The sequence below is a fragment of the Rana temporaria genome, chromosome 2 (assembly GCF_905171775.1).
Source record: "Rana temporaria chromosome 2, aRanTem1.1, whole genome shotgun sequence".
Taxonomy (NCBI): Eukaryota; Metazoa; Chordata; class Amphibia; order Anura; family Ranidae; genus Rana; species Rana temporaria.
Window position 1 is genome coordinate 391,848,062 of NC_053490.1, and position 19,382 is coordinate 391,867,443.

General features: G+C 47.2%; 1 protein-coding gene across 1 annotated transcript in view; it reads right to left on the minus strand.

Annotated features, from left to right (window-relative positions):
• The window catches only part of LOC120927384 (CUB and zona pellucida-like domain-containing protein 1), a 53,231-nt gene extending 34,145 nt beyond the window's left edge, over positions 1-19,086 (minus strand). The window contains exons 1-3 of the mRNA XM_040338023.1: positions 18,981-19,086; positions 8,486-8,548; positions 3,870-3,965 (exon numbers count right to left, since the gene is read on the minus strand). Coding sequence (XP_040193957.1) covers positions 3,870-3,965; positions 8,486-8,534 — 145 coding nt within the window. The 5' untranslated portion in view covers positions 8,535-8,548; positions 18,981-19,086. The remainder of the gene's footprint in view (positions 1-3,869; positions 3,966-8,485; positions 8,549-18,980) is intronic.
• Positions 19,087-19,382: the final 296 nt, after the last annotated feature.

Sequence of the window (19,382 nt, forward strand, 5' to 3'; positions counted from 1 at the left end):
TGGAGCACCGGGTACACAGGAAGGAGATCGCGGCTCTATGTAATTCAGCGGCGCTCGCTCCTTCTATTCCCTCTAAGACAACAGGGATAATCTGACACTGATGGCAAAGGTGAGATGGGCACTGAACAGGCTGCATTTTGGTAAATTTATAGGCTGCAGATGGGCACTAATCAGGCTGCAGTGAGGAACAAGGAACAGGGCTGCAGAGGGGCACATATCAGGCTGCAGAGGGGCATAGATCAGGCTGCAGTGAGGAACAAGACTGCAGAGGGGCACAGATCAGGGTGCAGAGGGGCACAGATCAGGCTGCAGAGGGGCACAGATCAGGCTGCAGAGGGGCACAGATCAGGCGGCAGAGGGGCACAGATCAGGCTGCACTGAAGCTACAGATGGGCACTAATCACGCTGCATTGATGTTCACTGACCATTATTTTGCTTCAAAGTTGTTTATTAAAAGAAAAAATAACATTTCCTGAAACCTCCCTCTTAAATTGGGGTGCGTGTTATACACCGATAAATACGGTAATTGGAGGCTCTCGGGTTGTTTATCCAAGCTTGCCATTTTTTTTTAAATTAATGATAGAGACATTTTTGAATGCTAACATCAATTCATATTGAGCCTGAGTGATTAGTCTTAGGCCGCGTACACACCATAGGATAGCTAGAGGACAACGGTCTGAAGGACCGCTTTCATCAGTCCAAACCGATCGTGTGTAGGCCCCATAGGTTATTTAACCTTCGGTTAAAAAAATAGGAACTTTCTTTAAAATTTAACCGATGGACGCCTAACCGATAGATCAAAACCGATCGTTGTTATGCAAAAGCATCAGTTAAAAACCTGCGCATGCTCAGAATCAAGTCGACGCATGCTTGGAAGCATTGAACTTCGTTTTTTCCAGCACGTCGTTGTGTTTTACGTCACCCTGCTCTGACACGATCGTTTTTTTTTAACTGATGGTGTGTAGGCGCGACGGACCATCAGTCAGCTTCATCGGTTAACCGATGACAACGGTCCTTCGGACCGTTCTTATCGGATAGACTGATCGTGTGTACGAGGCTTTATGTTGACATTTGACAGGTTAGGAGCTTCTGTGCGCTTCCACATGTTGGCAATGGTAAGTATCGCTGCTATTAGGATATTGTTCTATAGCAATGTGGGAATACATCTGGATTTAATCCTAATAATGCTGTTGCAGGTGTCAGTTCTGTCAAATTACCTGTAAGGTCTGCAATAAAGGAGGAAACTCAGTTCCAAAAACTTGAAAGGTTCTTGCATGACCAAAGAATGTGGTATACGTTTGCCACTAATTCCTCAAACCTCCAGCAGATAGGACAGGTGAAAGGGAATATTTTTGAGAATCTATAAGGTTTCAGGTACCATCTGTTAAGGATTTTGTGTGAATTATCCCAGTGTTCTATACATGAGGATGCTTTATTATTGATTGATAGTGCTTTCTTCCATTGTTCCCATGTATAGCTTTGTGAAATATCCTTTTCCCATTTTAAAGCGGGGATCCGGGCATAATTTTTTTATTTATTTTTTGCAAGCTAAAATTAATCACATTAAATAGTCCCTAAAACATATTAATAGCTCCCCAATCATTCCAGAAATCATTGCAAACACTTGCCTTATATCCTCCAGCTCATGTTGTGGTCGTATCCATCATATGTGTGGGCATGTGAAGCCCAGTTCCATTTTCTTCCTGGTTTTCAGGGAGAGGTGCATGCTGGGCAATTTTTAGGCACAGTAATGCCCAGAGACTCCTGGGAAATGAGTGTCATCATTTCCCAGGAGGCAATGGGGTCTTAGGACAGGAAGTTGAACCGACGAGAACCAGGAACTAGGCAGATTACGAAATCGGCCTAGTAACAGCCAGATAGAAGTGAGTAAAACATTTTTTTTTTTACATTAATAGAAAGTTAATTTTTAGGGTGGAACTCCGCTTTAAGAACATATCTTCTTTTATAAATGCTCTCTGTATCATAGTAAGCTTCATTTTGATTACAAAAAAAGTTAAAATGGGATTTATTATGGAGTGCTTTAGTCATTCTTGTGATCCTGTCCGATAGCGTAGCCAGGCCTTAAAGGAGTTGTAAATAAAACATATTTTTTTGCTGAAATGACTGTTTACAGGGTATAGAGACATAATAGTTAACTGATTCCTTTTAAAAACGATTAAAAATAGATAAAAATCAATCATATAATGTACCTGTAGTTTCTAGATTCGTTTTGCATGTTGTTTCCTGCCTCTGTGCTGTACAGAGCCACAGAGCCAATACAGGGCAGTGATGGTTTGGAAAACGAAACTGATTGGTGCTGAGGGGTTTTAGACACACAGTAATCACACCTCCTTGATTAGTGGCCACAGAGAGAAAGCTCCCAGTACTGTGGTTATCAGGAAACAGACAACCAGGAAGTTTGGAGATCAGAGAAGAATTACAGCAACTTGAGAGCAAAAACGAACAATGAGGACATGAAAGCAACACTGCATTAAGGTAAAGGAAGCTATTAAGATAAAAAAAAAAAATCCTTTACAAACACTTTAAGCTGTCCATACATCATACACTTTTCTTACTCAATTTCCTTTAGATTTACCTTCAACTAAGTAGTGCAAGGGCCTGCCTGATTGCATACAATTTGAAATTGTTTAGGTATGACCTCATATTATATGGTTTTGGTAATTCTAAAGGAAAATGGCACAAGAAAATTGTCTAATGTATGGTCAGCCTTACATTAAGATCCATAAGATCTCTTTAAAAACTGCACTGTAGTAAAACAATACAGCCTGCTCTAGAACTTATACAAATCTGTAATTTAACAATAAAAAAAGCAGAGGCACATGGATAAAAATAACCACATGGTGGTCATTTCCTCTAAAAAAGTTCACAGTGTTAGATGGACAGAACTGTGTAGTGCAGTAGACTTTGACTGTTCTTAACCCCCTACTAACCACACACACCCTTAAAGCGGAGTTCCACCTAAAAATGGAACTTCCGCTTAACCCACTCCTTGCGCCCTTGCATGCCACATTTGGCATGTAATTTTTTGGGGGGGGGAGTGGGGGCTTCAGGAGAAGGGGACTTCCTGTCCCACTTCCTCCTTCCGCCGAGGGGCTGGAAAGACGATTAGCTTAATCGCCTTTTTGCAGCCCCTCCCTGTAGGCGAGCGCCTGTCCTATCGGACGTCGCTGCACCACTCGCGCATGCGCAGTGCCGCTTGTGCATGCGCAGTGGGTGCCCGGCCGTGAAGCCGAAAGCTGTCACTGCCGGGTGCCCACACTAGGAATGAAGACGCCGGCCGGCGAGGGGGGGCGAGTCGCGGAGCCCCGGCCGGCGCGTCGCTGGAGCCATGGAGCAGGTAAGTGTCTGTTTATTAAAAGCCAGCAGCTACACTTTTTGTAGCTGCTGACTTTTAATAAACTTAAAAAAAGGCTGGAACACCCCTTTAAAGGGTACTCCACTTTTGTGGGGAAAATTTTGCATATACAGTTATTTTAAGCTCTTTCTGACCCCGTAACTCAAATGTTTGACAGCAGGATGGGCGGGCCTTAATGCCTACATGCTGCACATATGCCTCCATGAGGACCAATGTTTTTGTAATGGGCGGGCCTTAATACCGCGGGCCTTGGGCGGGCCTTAATGCCTACATGCTGCACATATGCCTCCATGAGGACCAATGTTTTTGTGATGAGAGAATGCTCATTTCTTCAAAGATAGCAACCAGTCTCTGTTTATGATTGGGAGCAATCAGAACAAGCTTCCATCATGTGACCACTGTTATAGCCAATCAAGCCTTCAAGCGTTAAGACCCATTTAAAGGGCCACAGAGAGGCGTTGGGAAGGAGATAAGATTTTATTGCATACTATACCTGAACTTGGGTAGGCAGTTGAATTACACGAACAAGTCGTTCCATTGGCATTACAAATCTCATCACTAGCGCAAGTTGGATTACAAACTGCAGACACTATAAAGAGACAGAAAAAAACAATATGAAAGGACATATTCCAAGATTTTTTAATAATGTTTTGGTATTCTTTTGATCACCAATAATAAACCTAAGCTGCTCAACGAGTTTTTAATATTACGGGATCTCTTATGCCGCGTACACACGATCGGTCCATCCGATGAGAACGGTCTGATAGACCGTATTCATCGGTTAACTGATGAAGCTGACTGATGGTCAGTCGAGCCTAAAAACCATCGGTTAAAAAAAAGATTGTGTCAGAACGCGGTGACGTAAAACACAATAACATGCTGAAAAAAACGAAGTTCAATGCTTGCAAGCATGCGTCGACTTGATTCTGAGCATGCGTGGATTTTTAACCGATGGTTGTGCCTACTAACGATCGTTTTTTTCCCATCGGTTAGGAATCCATCTGTTAAATTTAAAGCAAGTTGGATTTTTTTTAACCGATGGTTAAATAACCTATGGGGCCCACACACAATCGGTTTTGACCGATGGAAACGGTCCATCAGACCGTTGTCCTCTGTTTAACCTATCGTGTGTACGAGGCCTTTCTCTTTCTGCCCAATTTTTATTGGTCATGCTTTCCGAGATATTCACACAAAAACGTAATTTCTCTATTTACCTGAGTGGGAGCATAGCAGAGGGCCCAGCCTTAGATGATTAAGGCTTGGTTCATTCATATATATATATATATATATATATATATATATATACAAATCAGATGCATTTTTAACAGCATCCGATTCACATACCATGTGAATCAGACTGGCTTTCAATGGAGCAGTTCCATACATGTCCAGGGCGGCCATGGTCCTTTTCTGAAAAGGGTCCTGTGCGTTTTTGAGTCTGGTTTAGGTGCGAATTCAAGTTACAATTCGCACCTGAACCGGTGAAAAAAAAACGCACCAGACTCCGGACTGCAAACCGCAGCCAGACATGTGTAAACCTAACCTACCTGTGGCCATTCATGAGCAGATGTCTCATCAAATATAATAAGAGGTACTGTAGTGAGACATCTTGAGACATCTTTTAAGTCAACTGCTACTGGGACCTCCTCTTCTATAAATTGTGATTTGGTCGCTGATTGCATGTTAGGCCCCTTCCACACGGGACCCATCCGGTTTCAGCGGTCCGCCAGCTCATCGGGAGATCTCTCCGCTGATCTCTGCTGAGCCGGCGTATGACAGGTCCCTAGTAAAACCTTTATCCCAGGAAAGGAAGGAAAAACAAAAAAAAATGTTGCTCTAACTGCTTAAAAAATGTTAGCTGGAATACAGCTAAAAGCTTATTATTTTCTAAATTAGCGAGGTTGTACTAACCAGCTCTGCCAATCAATATTGTACAGAAAGATCGCTTTCCTCCTTTTCTGGCAGTCCCTGCCAGCGCTGTCCACCTCTTCCTCCTCTGGTTGCCTCCTATGGTAAGCTGGGGGTAAGAAGGTACCTGTGGTTGCATGCTCACAAGCCGGGCTATGATTGTCCATAGACAAACACAGCGCCGGTAAGCCATGCCCACTGCTCCCTCATCACAAAAGTTTGACTGACAGCAGGAGGAGCCCATGGCTCTACCACCCTCAGTTTCTCCTGTGGGGGAATCAGTGCTGGAACTGGATACAGGGCCAGAGTGGTGACAGGTAATACAGGTGGTACAGGTAATGGGGCTTTTTTTTTTTACCTTAAAATTATACTAAAGTCTTGTTTTTTTTTTCCTGTTAAAAATAGCAAACATACTTACCTGCTCTGTTGCAGTGCATTTGCATAGAGCAGCCCAGATCCTTCTCTTCTCGGGTCCCTCTTCGGTGCTCATGGCCCCTCCCTCCTGTTGAGTGCCTCCACAGCAAGCAGTTTGCTATGGGGGCACCCAAGCTGAGCTGCAGCTCCTTGTGTCCATTCAGACACTGAACCATGGCCCAGCCCAGTCTCACCCCCTTGCTCTCCTTAATGGCTCGCTGACTTTGATTTACAGCAGCAGGAGCCAATGGCAACATGCTGCTGTCTCAGCCAATGAGGAGGGGAGTCACGGACAGCCGAGTCTCTCATGCAACATCGTTGGATCTAGATGGACCTCAGGTAAGTATTCGGGGGCTGAGGGGGACTGCTGCACACATAGAATGAATTAAGAGAAAAAACTTCTACCTTTACAATCACTTTAATGCAGAGAAGGCATATATTTAGGGGCAGATCCTCGTACAATTGCATGGGCGCAGCGTATGTGAGATACGCTACGCCGCTGTAACTTACTTTTTTAATCTTTGAATCCACAAAGAATTTGCGCCGTAAGTAACGGCGGCGTAGAGTATCTCTCGCGGGGTAACGGCGCGTAATTCAAATCGGCGAGTAGGGGGCGTGTTTCATTTAAATGAAGCGTGTCCCCGCGCCGAACGAACTGCGCATGCGCCGTCCCTAAATTTCCCGCCGTGCATTGCGCTAAATGACGTCGCAAGGATCATTTCGTGGATCGTCGGAAATAGCTAATTTGCATACGCGACACGGAATATGACGGGAACGCCACCCAGCGGAGGCCGAAGAATTGCATCTAAGATCCAAAGGCGTACAAAGACGTAAGCCTGTCGGATCTAACCCAGATGCCGTCGTATCTTGTTTTGAGGATTCAAAACAAAGATACGACGCAAGAAATTTGAAAGTACGCCGGCGTATCACTAGATACGCCGGCGTACTCTCTTTGTGGATATGCCCCTGAGGCCGACTACTCACGAGCAGACATGTCCGATGAAACCGGTCCATGGACCGTTTTCATCGGACATGTCTGCCCGGGGACTGCCCGGGGACTTCTGTTCGATGGCCGTACACACCATCGAACAGAGGTCCGCGCGTAAACAATACGCGGGGCGTGTCCGCGGTGTCGCCGCGTCGATGACGCGGTGTCGCCGCGACAATGACGCGGCGACGTGGGCGGCCTGCCTTTAAAATGCTTCCACGCATGCGTCGAAGTCATTCGACGCATGCGAGGGATGGCGGGCGGCAGGACATGTACGGTAGGTCTGTACAGACGACCGTACATGTCCGGGCGGACAGGTTTCCAGCGGACTGTTTTAAAGCAAGTCCAGGAAACAGTTGTCTGCTGGAAACCTGTCCGATCCGCCCGAAAATGGTCCGCTCGGGCCTACACACGGCCAAACGTGTCTGCTGAAACTGGTCCGCGGACCAGTTTCAGCAGACATGTTTGGTCGTGAGTATGGGGCCTGAGACTTTAGAACCACTTTAGAACCTCTTTAGCCAAGACCATCTAAATCTTCTAGTGCACCTAACAATACCTGCTCCCCAGGCCGACAATGCTGCTGTCGAAGGGTGTCTCCATTGAGGCTGATGACGTTTTAAAAAAGTTTAAAAACGTTGTTTTTTTTCATGCCGAAAAATTATCGTGTGTACACGGCATAAGACTAAAACTAAATTCAAATTTGACTTCTAAATTAACACTGGTCTGTAGTGCATGTTCATACCTCAATAACATAAATAATAACATATTAGATTTTTCACTCAAGCTGTATATAATGAGTTTGGAAACTGTAAAGAAATGTTAACTAATGCATTACAATTTAATTACACCCATTCGATTTTAGATGACTAAAATTAGTTTTAGTCTACTAAAATGTACTGGAGATTTAGTCGACTAAATACGACTAAAACTAAAACAATTGCAGAAGACTAAAATGGGACTAAAACTTAAATACCATTTTAGTTCTAAGACTAATGCCGCATACACACGATCGGTCAAACTGATGAGAAGGTTCTGATGGACCGTTTTCATCGGACCAAACCGATCGTGTGTGGGCCCCATCGGTTATTTATCTATAGGTTAAAAAAAAAGCAATCTTGTTTTAAATTTAACCGATGGGTACCTAACCGATAGAAAAAAAACGATCGTTTGTAGGCACGTCCATCGGTTAAAAATCCACGCATGCTCAGAATCAAGTCGACGCATGCTTGAAAGCATTGAACTTCGTTTTTTTTAGCACATCGTTGTGCTTTACGTCACCGCGTTCTGACACAATAGTTTTTTTTTAATCGATGGTGTGTAGGCACGACTGACCATCAGTCAGCTTCATCGGTTAACCGATGAAAACGGTCCATCAGACTGTTCTCATCGGTTTGACCGATCGTGTGTACGCGGCATTGGACTAAAACTAAAACCAACATTTGCTGACAAACTTAACACTACCTAGAAGAAGCATTCTGTAAGTGTCCTTATCTCCATATGTGTTACAGGTCAGTGACTAAGAAAGAATTGAAGCCCAATGTATTGGTATGACAACCAGGGAACTACTATTCCCTAATGGAGATCTCGGCAACAGCAGTCTACATACTTATCTGATGACAGTTGTGCTTTAAAGTGTATCTAAAGCCGAAACCATGCAAGCAAGTTAAATAAATTTTAGAACTGCTATGCATTATGAGTACTGTTTAGTTTTACTTAGTTAAATCAAAGTGTATCCCCAGAGGAGGGGAAGGGTTAGAACCCCTGTCAGGTTTAAACATGTAGGAAAAAGCATTACTTACCTAATTTGAAAACACAAAATACAATGAAGAGTCCTAGAAAGGTCTTCATGATGAAGAGGTGACCTAATAGATATAGAAAATGAATAAGGCATTTGCTTTTTGCAGCCTAATTGGGATAACACCTACTGTACTTTATATTGGTTACCTACATTGTATATGCCTCTATTCACATAGCATACCTTAAAACATTTTTTAAAACCACTGCTTACTTTTTTAAGTGCTTTTACTTGCCTAAAATTTCTACCTTGCTTTTCCCTGCTTTGTAATAGTTAGGAGGGGGCTATGGAGTTACGTTTAACATTATAAACCCTGTATGTACTGCGCTGGCAGATTTCATTATTGGTAGAAAAAAATTTAAACCCGTGTACACCACTCCACTGGTAGGTTTTTGCCTTTAGTTTGTTGCATAGTACACACACTGTGCTAAAATTGTGTGAGTGTTGGAAAGCTTAAAAGTTTGAACTATGCAATGTGGTTTCTAATTTTTGTTAAATTTAACAATAAAAGTGTCTGATATATAACATACAATATATACAATAATACCCAAGCAAAGAGAGTCAGGAGTTGGCTCTAAGGGTTATTGATATACTATATGTTGCATTACTTTATATCAGGGGTCTCAAAACTGTGGCTGAGGGTCAGATGTGGCCATTTGCTAGCCTTTATCCTGCCCTGGGGCACTATTCCTCCCACTGATATGAGGCACTATTCCTCCCACTGATACCAACAAGGGGGAACTATTTCTTCCACTGATCCCAATGATGGGATACTATTGCTCCTACTAATAGGGGCACTACTCCTCCACCTACTGACCACCAACCTTGAGGCCAATTTTATTTTCACTGATGCTGAGCCTGGGACATTTTCAGCCCCAGCTGGGCACAATCCAGCCCTCCTAAAGTCTGAAGGACAATAAACTGACCCATTGTTTGAAAAGTTTGGAGACCCCTGGTCTATATCAATGCTATGTGGCATTGAATTTTTAATTGTTACTTCATTTATGTAATAATACAATATTGTTATCAAATGTATTTCATATTGAGTTGTTAGTTTTGGCACCCATAAAGCCCCATATACGTGAGGTTCTGTTGTTAAGATGATTAGGGATGTGGTGCCAATGATTACCCATCAATCTGAGGTTGTGGCTTGCATTTTTTTTTTTTAATCCAACAAAAAGTTTTTATTGATGAAAATGAGAAGGTGGTATACAATTTATGGCATTCAATATTACACAGCAAAACCATGAAAACAATTCTCATCAACCATTCCCAACCGAGCACTGCAGTCACATAGCATTTCTCTCATCCCCCCTAGTACACGTTTCCCCGAGTCATAACATTTATCCCACGTGCGCTCCCAGCAACCTATCCATAACCAGATCCACCGGTGAAAGCCCCGGTGCATCCAGCCACGGAGCCCAGAGGTTTTCAAATTTACGATTGCTTCCCCTATGTTGGTAGATAAGTTTCTCCATACGTAGCATTCCCCCCATCTTATCAATCCACTCCTGTTACGGAACCATGAACCAGACGTACAACAAGAGATAAGTGAAAATAAGAAAGCTTTATTGAAAATCAAGCTGTAAAGCAAAAGTCCAACGGATGGTGAAACCAGAGGTCAGGAACCAGAAGAGTAGTCAGACGAAGCCAGGATCAGGAACCAGCAGGGAAGTCAGACGAAGCCAGGATCAGGAACCAGCAGAGAAGTCAGACGAAGCCAGGATCGGAACCAGAAGCAGCAGCAGTCTTAGAAGCATGTGCACACAGGAGGACCAAGCAAGGAACTGAAGTCACAGACCTCCTATATATGTGAGCCAGGTATCCAGCTCCTCCCAGTGGGAAGGAGGAGCCGCAGGGTGGGAGGCTACAAGAGACCTAGAAACCAAGATGGCCGCCAGCACATGTCAAACGAAGGAGACAGGAGAGAGGTAAGACCATGACAGTACCTCCCCCTCAAGGGCCCCTCCTCCGCGGTGCAAAAAACGGTTTCTGAGGGAAGCGTGCGTGGAAGGCTCGGAGCAAGGCAGGAGCATGGACATCTGCGGAGGGAACCCAGGAACGCTCCTCAGGACCATAACCACGCCAGTGGACCAAAAACTGCACCCGACCGCGAACCAGGCGTGAGTCCAGGATATTGCTCACCTCATACTCCTCGTGATTGCCCACTTGGACCGGACGAGGCCAAGGAACCGAGGAAGTGAAGCGATTGCACACCAGTGGCTTCAACAGGGAGACATGAAACACGTTGGAGATCCGCATGCCAGGTGGAAGCGCAAGGGCATAGGCTACCGGGTTTACCCTGCGAAGCACTCGGAAGGGACCAACAAAGCGAGGAGCCAGCTTGGGAGTGGGCACTCGAAGGTTGAGGTTGCGGGTGGACAACCATACACGGTCTTCGACCTGGTAGGAAGGAGCAGGCGCTCGTCTGCGATCAGCCTGGAGTTTCTGGCGCTGCGCAGAGACCTCAAGGAACCTCTGGATCTGTACCCAAGAAGCACGTAACGCAGAAAGGTGATCCTCCACAGCCGGAATATCCTGGGGAGAGAATGCCTCCGGTAACACGGCAGGTTGGAACCCATAATTGGCCATGAAGGGAGACGTCCCAGAGGAAGAGTTCACAGCCGTGTTCCTGGCAAACTCAGCCCAAGGCAGGAGGTCAACCCAATTGTCCTGGTGATCGGAGACATAGCAACGAAGGAATTGCTCCAAGGCCTGATTGGATCGTTCTGCGGCCCCATTGGACTGAGGGTGGTAGGCCGAGGAGAAGGAGAGATGAATCCCCAACTGGGAGCAAAAGGCGCGCCAGAACCTGGACACAAACTGACTCCCCCGATCCGACACTATCTCTTTGGGCAAACCGTGCAACCGGAAGACCTCCCGGGCAAAAATCGTGGCCAACTCTTGTGCAGAGGGTAACTTCTTGAGAGGAACACAGTGGCACATTTTGGAAAACCGATCCACAATCATGAGAATGACCGTATGGCCTCGGGATGCAGGGAGGTCCACAATGAAATCCATCCCCAGGTGTGACCATGGGCGCTCCCCGGTGGCTATGGGTTGCAGCAGGCCCAACGGAAGGTGCCGAGGGGACTTACTTTGGGCACAAACAGAGCATGCCGCTACATATGCGGCGATGTCGGAACGTAGGGAAGGCCACCAGAACAGACGTGAAACAGCCCAGGACAGCTGATTCTTACCAGGATGCCCCGCGGTCTTGGAGTTATGGTAGGTTCGCAACAACCGAGTGCGCAACTCCTCAGGCACAAAACATCTTCCGTTGGGTGTCCCAGAGGGAGCACCAGACTGAGCCGCCAAAATCTGCTCACCAAGGGGAGAGGTCAGGCTGGTGCGAATGGCGGCCAGGATCTGATTCGGAGGTATGACCGAAGTCGGTATAGATTCCTCCCTGGACAGCTCGGAGTACTGCCGTGATAAGGCATCCGCCCTGATGTTCTTGGAACCAGGTAGGTAGGAGACCACGTAATTAAAACGTGACAAGAACAGAGCCCATCTGGCCTGACGTGGTGTCAATCTCTTGGCCTCAGAAAGGTAGGTCAGATTCTTGTGGTCCGTCAGGATGAGAACCGGAACCACCGAGCCCTCGAGCAAGTGCCTCCACTCTTTGAGAGCCTGCACTATGGCCAATAACTCCCTGTCACCAATCTGATAGTTGCACTCCGCGGATGACAGTTTCCGGGAGTAAAACCCAAAGGGAAGCAGCGGACCCTCTGGTGTCCTACGCTGAGACAGAAGGGCGCCTACTCCCGTCTCGGACGCGTCCACCTCGAGGACAAAGGGCAACCCAGGGTTGGGATGAGACAGAATCGGAGCTGACACAAAGGCGGATTTTAGGGCCTCAAAAGCCCGGATGGCCTCGAGCGGCCAGACCTGGGAATTACTGCCCTTCCTGGTCAGATCCGTGAGAGGCTTGGCCAGCATGGAGAAGTCCCTGATGAACTTCCGATAATAATTGGCGAAGCCCAAAAAACGCTGCAAGGAACGAAGACCACTGGGCTGAGGCCACTGTAAGACAGCCGAAACCTTCTCAGGATCCATGGAGAACCCCTCAGCGGAAATGATGTAACCTAGGAAGGTTACCTGGGATCGGTGAAATTCGCATTTCTCAAGCTTACCGAACAGCTTGTTCTCTCGTAACCGTTGCAACACTCGTTTGACATCCAGAATGTGGGCCTCCCTGGATTCAGAATATACCAAGATGTCATCCAAATAGACCACCACACACTGCTGCAACAGGTCACGGAAAACATCGTTGATGAATTCCTGAAAGACTGCGGGCGCATTGCACAACCCAAAGGGCATAACCAAGGATTCATAATGACCGGTCCTGGTGTTAAAGGCGGTCTTCCACTCATCGCCCGCCTTGATCCTTACCAGGTTATATGCCGCCCTCAGGTCGAGTTTGGTAAAGACCGTGGCCCCTTTAAGGCGATCGAACAGCTCGGAAATCAAGGGTATCGGGTAAGCGTTCTTGATCGTGATGCGATTGAGACCCCTGTAATCGATGCAAGGCCTCAACTCACCGCCCTTCTTTCTCACAAAGAAAAATCCAGCCCCTGCCGGGGACGAGGATTTGCGAATGTGACCACGGGACAGCGCCTCCATCACGTACTCCTCCATGGCCTCATTCTCCGCAACCGACAGTGGATAGACCTTGCCGCGAGGAGGAACGGCACCAGGTTGTAACTCAATGGCACAATCATATGGGCGGTGCGGAGGTAGGGCAACTGCGCGTACCTTATCGAATACATCCCGGTACTGCTCGTATTCAGGAGGCAACAGAGAGTCCGAGGAAGTACACAGCAACTTGACAGGCCCATGGATGCACTTAGCCCCACACTGTGGTGACCATGAGAGGATCTCGGCCGATCTCCAGTCAAAAGTCGGATTATGCTTCTGGAGCCAGGGGTACCCCAAGACCACCGAGTAGTGTGGAGACGAAATAACTTGGAAGCAGACCGACTCTCTGTGAGCGGCACCAATGGCTACCCCCACTGGAAGGGTCTCATGAGTCACGTGTGACGGTTGGAGGGGTCTGCCGTCTATCGCCTCTAGAGCCAGCGGGGAACCTCGAGCCTGTAGAGGAATGGAATTGGCGGCAGCGAACTCACTATCAATGAAAAAACCACCAGCACCAGAGTCCACCAACGCCTGGGTCGTCACCGAGCCCCCGACCCAGGAGAGGACAACAGTGATCAGTGGTTTATCAACACGGGAAACCGGGGACGAGGAGACTCCACCCAAGATCTGCCCCCGACAGGATCTCAGGTGCGAGCGTTTCCCGGACGGTTCGGACATGCCAACCGAAAATGCCCATCGAGACCACAGTACATGCATCGGCCCTCGCGTCTCCGGAGTACCCTCTCCCCCTCGGACAAGCGAGCAAACCCCAGCTGCGAGGGTTCACCCCCAGACAAGTCAACCCCAGGAGGCGTGGGAGGAGAGGGAGGCACGGGTGGGACAGCAAACTTAGGCGCCAAACTGTTAGGAGGCCTCCGCAGGCACTCCTTAAAGGAAGGTCTCTCCCTGAGTCTGGTGTCAATCAAAATCAGGAAAGAAATAAGAGCCTCGAGCTCCACTGGTAGGTCCTTAGCTGCAACCTCATCCTTCAAGGCATCCGAGAGACCATGAGAGAAAGCAGCGACCAGGGCCTCATTATTCCAACCTACCTCTGCTGCCAGGGTACGAAACTCAATGGCGTATTCGGCTACGGATCGTGAACCCTGTCTGACGGACATAAGGAGCTTCGCAGCAGAGGCGGCGCGAGCCGGCACATCGAATACCTTCCGAAGAGAAGCAACAAAACCGGAAAACTCGGCAACCACCGGATTGTTGTTCTCCCATAAAGGACTGGCCCAGGACAAGGCCTTGTCAGAGAGCAGCGAGATCAAGAACCCCACCTTTGATCTCTCAGTGGGAAAGGCATGTGGCAGCAACTCGAAATAAATGCCCACTTGGTTAAGGAAACCTCGGCACTGAGTTGGCTCTCCCCCAAATCGCTGTGGAAGGGGGGCAGAACCGGACATACCCCGAAACACCGCAGGCGCAACATCAGGTGTCGGGGTAGACTCTGGCGCAACAACCGGAGCGGCAGTAGGAGCGGGCCCAGGAGCGACAACCGACCCATCGGCAACGGGAGCGACATGAACCGTGCGTTCAAGCAGGGTTTGCAACGCCACGGCGAACTGACCCAACAGGGACTCCAGCTGATCAAGTCTGGCAACCAGCGTGGGTAGCGAGGATGGCTCTGTACCGTCAAAATTCATGGCTTGGTCCTAATGTTACGGAACCATGAACCAGACGTACAACAAGAGATAAGTGAAAATAAGAAGGCTTTATTGAAAATCAAGCTGTAAAGCAAAAGTCCAACGGATGGTGAAACCAGAGGTCAGGAACCAGAAGAGTAGTCAGACGAAGCCAGGATCAGGAACCAGCAGGGAAGTCAGACGAAGCCAGGATCAGGAACCAGCAGAGAAGTCAGACGAAGCCAGGATCGGAACCAGAAGCAGCAGCAGTCTTAGAAGCATGTGCACACAGGAGGACCAAGCAAGGAACTGAAGTCACAGACCTCCTATATATGTGAGCCAGGTATCCAGCTCCTCCCAGTGGGAAGGAGGAGCCGCAGGGTGGGAGGCTACAAGAGACCTAGAAACCAAGATGGCCGCCAGCACATGTCAAACGAAGGAGACAGGAGAGAGGTAAGACCATGACAACTCCCTTAAAGTCGGAGGGGTCTCAGATTTCCAGTGTATCATAATCAATTTTCTGGCCTGGAACAACGCCCTTTGCACCGCCTCCCTTGTGTACACCTCTTCAACATGTTCCTCCAAAACCCCCAGTAAACCAACTCTGGGGTCCACAGGCATGGATACCCCAAAAACAGAATTAATAGTACTCGTCACCTCAGACCAATACTTGTGCAGTTTGGGACATCTCCACAGGAGGTGTATGAGGTCCCCGTGATCACGTTTGCATCTAGTACACATATCATCCGTTTGCATTCCCATCAATTGTAACCTGCGCGGCGTGTAGTACACCCTAAATATAATGTATAGCTGAGTGAGTCGCTGAGCCACATTCAATGAGCAGGAACTCACCCCCTGGAATATCTCCTCCCATTGTTCTCCATCCAATTGCCCCACGTCCCTCTCCCACTTTTCCCTTACCATGACTGGATGCTGTCCCAAGAAGTATTGTAGTAGGATGGCATAGCATTCAGAGATAAATCCCTTCGAGGACACAGCATCTCTCAGGAGACTAAACACCGGAGTTGGCGACAAATGCCACTCAGATGACCTACTCTGGGCCCTCACTGCGTGTTGAAGCTGCATATATTGAAAAAGCATCGAAGACGGTAGCCCATATTCCACCCGCAAATCTGCGAACGGCCTGAGCCTCCCGTGTCTAAATACGTGTTTAATGTGTGTGACCCCATGACTTTTCCACCCACCACCAATCTGTAATTTAGCCAGTTCTGTATAAGTATCATTATGCCATAGGGGGCTGTAGTCAGTGTATCCATCAGCTTGCTGTACATATTTGCATTTGTTCCATATCTTTTGTATAAGATTATACGTGGGGTATTTCTTATTAGGTTTGGCGAAAGCCAGGGCCTCAAGTGCCATGGGGATGGGCCCATCCCCCACCGTGTGTAGCATCAGTGCTCCAGAGGAACCAGCCGGCTCCCCCCCGAAGCACCCCACCAGGTGTTGCAGCTGCGCCGCAAGGTAGTACAACCACGGGTTGGGCAACGCCAGCCCGCCGCTGTCCTTGGGTCTCTGGAGATGTTCAAGTTTAATTCTTGGCGTCTTATTCTTCCAGATCAGGGACCGGAAGATAGTGTTCACTATTCTAAAGATTTTTAAAGGGATCACCACCGGAGCGTTGTGGAGACAGTACAGCAGCTGCGGCATTAATATCATCTTTACTAGGTTTATTTTACCCGCCACCGAGATACGGAGATTGTTCCATGACTTAACCCTTTCCCGAAACCTCTGGAGCAGGGGGATATGTTTAAATGGCTAAAATCCCTGGGGTTGGCCGTTACATAAATCCCGAGGTATTTAAAGGAATTCGTGACCGGTATAGGGCAGGACGATGTCACCGTTTGTGTGGCCTCACCATCTAACAATAGCAGGGCCGACTTTGACCAATTAATCTGCAGGCCAGAGTACCCCCCGAATCGTGTAATGGTTGCCATGGCCTCCCTCAGAGATGCATCAGTATCTCCCAGCATAAGCAAGGTGTCATCTGCATATAGCATCACCTTCTCCTGCAGGGGGCCATAACAAAACCCCACTATACCCGGATTGGCCCTAATCTCCATGGCCAGAGGCTCAATGGCCAATGCGAAGAGGAGAGGGGACAGCGGGCATCCCTGCCTCGTCCCTCTTCCCAACGCGAATCCATGGGACAGACACCCGAAGGCCCTGATAGCCGCCGCCGGACGACTATACAGTAGACGGACCCACGCTATGTACTTCTCTCCAAACCCGAATCGCGCCAACACCTCCCACAAGTAGTTCCAGTCAATGCTGTCAAAGGCCTTGGCCGCATCCAAGGACAGCAAGGCCCTGTGTCCTACATTATCCGCGTCAGACTGCATGTTTAGAAACAACCTCCGCAAGTTGATGGCAGTGGACTTATTCGGCATAAACCCCGCCTGATCTCCGTGCACCAGGGACGTTATGACAGTATTCAGTCTCAGTGCCAAGACCTTTGCCAAGATCTTTATATCACATTGCAGCAATGAGATTGGCCTGTAGGACCCTGGTTCAACCGGATCATTGCCCGGTTTAAGAAGCAAAACAATATTTGCTTTTGCCATGGAGGGCGGAAGTACTCCTTCCCCCAGGGCCGCATTAAACACCCGTAGCAGCCTTGGCAGCAAAACCTCCGCGTGTTGTTTGTAAACCTCAATGGGAATCCCATCCTCCCCCGGTGCCTTACAGTTAGGGAATAGTCCCACCGCCTCCTGAAGTTCCTCCACAGTAATGGGCGCCTCCAACCCCGCCTTCTGCTCTACCGTCAACCTAGGGAACGCCAAGCCACCCAAGTATTGTTTCAAATCAGCCGCCACATAGGCAGTACCAGGGCGGTACAGTTCTTCATAGAACCCCGCCAATTCCTTCATGATAAGTTCGGGTGTACTAACAATGGGCCCTTTTTTGGATTTTATGGCCCCTATAGCTGGAGACCTCTGCTGTGAATTTGCTATACGCGCTAGCATGCGGCCTGTTTTCTCCCCCTCTTCAAAAAACGCTTGCTTAGAGAAAAACCTCTTTTTTTCGGCCCCAGAGGAAAGCACCCGCTCATAAGCAGATTGAGCAGCCTGCCACTCCTCCCTGGCCGAGTCAGAGGGGTCCAGGACAAACTGCCCCTCCAGAGCCTCCACCCTCCCTTCCAGTTCCAACAGAAACGCAGATGAGGCCTTCTTGACCTTGTTGATTTCCGTTACCAAAACCCTTTTCAGGAACAGTTTAAAAGCTTCCCACTGTTGTACACAAGAGCCCTGTGGATCCTGAGCAGTAAAGAACCCCCTCACACTTTCCTCTATGGTCTCAGGAGCATCAAATAATTTTAGCCAAAAGGCATTGAATTTCCAGGGGGCCTTAGGGAGCTCAGTGGGTTGGGAAACCACCAAATGCACGATCAAAGGGGAATGGTCAGATACGCTGCGAGGTCTATACTCCATTTTAGAAACATACTGAAGCATGTGTGCGTTTCCCACATCCTAGACAGGCTGCCATGTGATTTAGAAAGTGGCTTGCATTTTAGATAAAATGCTTTTAATATGTTTCTGAATTCCTCCAACTTGCTTTTGCATTCACACAGAGTTGAATGTGTTGAATGTGAAAGAAAAGCAAACAAACGTCCATATATACAAACCCAGGGGGATATTCCTAAAGCAGTAATTGTGGTATTCACCAAACATTCACTCACTCAATCAATCACTGTAAAACAAATAGCTTGAATTTTTGATCAATATTAAATGAATTTGCTTCTAAAGGCATAAATTAACTTATAAGAAATAATTGTAAAGGAGTAAATATTTGTCACATTGACTGCTTTATAAGTATTCCTTAAGTGTTAATTTCTACCGTTTAAAGGCTAATTTATTGAATACTTGAAAAGTGCAGGCTAGACTTTTGTGGCTTATATTTTTTCCCCTGTCAGCCTGACACTATTAACTCTTGGGTTAATTCTTGCAGAAACACTAAAAAAAATTGTTTATGATAGATTTGAGAGATCTCCCAAAAAGATCCCCAATTCTGTTCTTCCATTCACAGCTGTAAATTGTATTGCTCATTTTATGTTAAGCACTATAGTCATGCACTCCTTCAAGGTACCCCATAGTAATGAATTAGAAATGAATAAATACAATAAAAAAAAAAGCATATACAGTATATGTACATCATGTTGTTTCCCATTCTTAGATGCCCATCTGGAAGTTAATAAAAAATAGCTAACATACTTACAGCAAATACGTCCAAATAATCAGAGTCTGTGACCGGCTTCCCCGAACTTAGTTGTTGGTCAGGTTTTGTTACCTTAAAGAATCTGGTGCTGGCTAGCTCTGAGTATGAGTAGCCTGTCTCTTATATACAGGTCCTGAAAAAATGCTTTGCGGCTTTCTTTAAAAAAAAGCACCTGGGTGCGGCATTGTAGTTTGAAACATTTGATGTAAAATTAGCGACTCATGTGCCCATTCCACTATGATACTTAGCCTAAAGCTGCCAGAACTGAATGTTTTTTTTAATGTTTTTCTATTTCTATATGTATCCCTCTCTGGGGTATATTGTCTTTGTAACTTGCATGACGCATACTGCCTAACTCGAAGTTACATACTAAGGCCCAGATTCACAAAGCACTTACGCCGA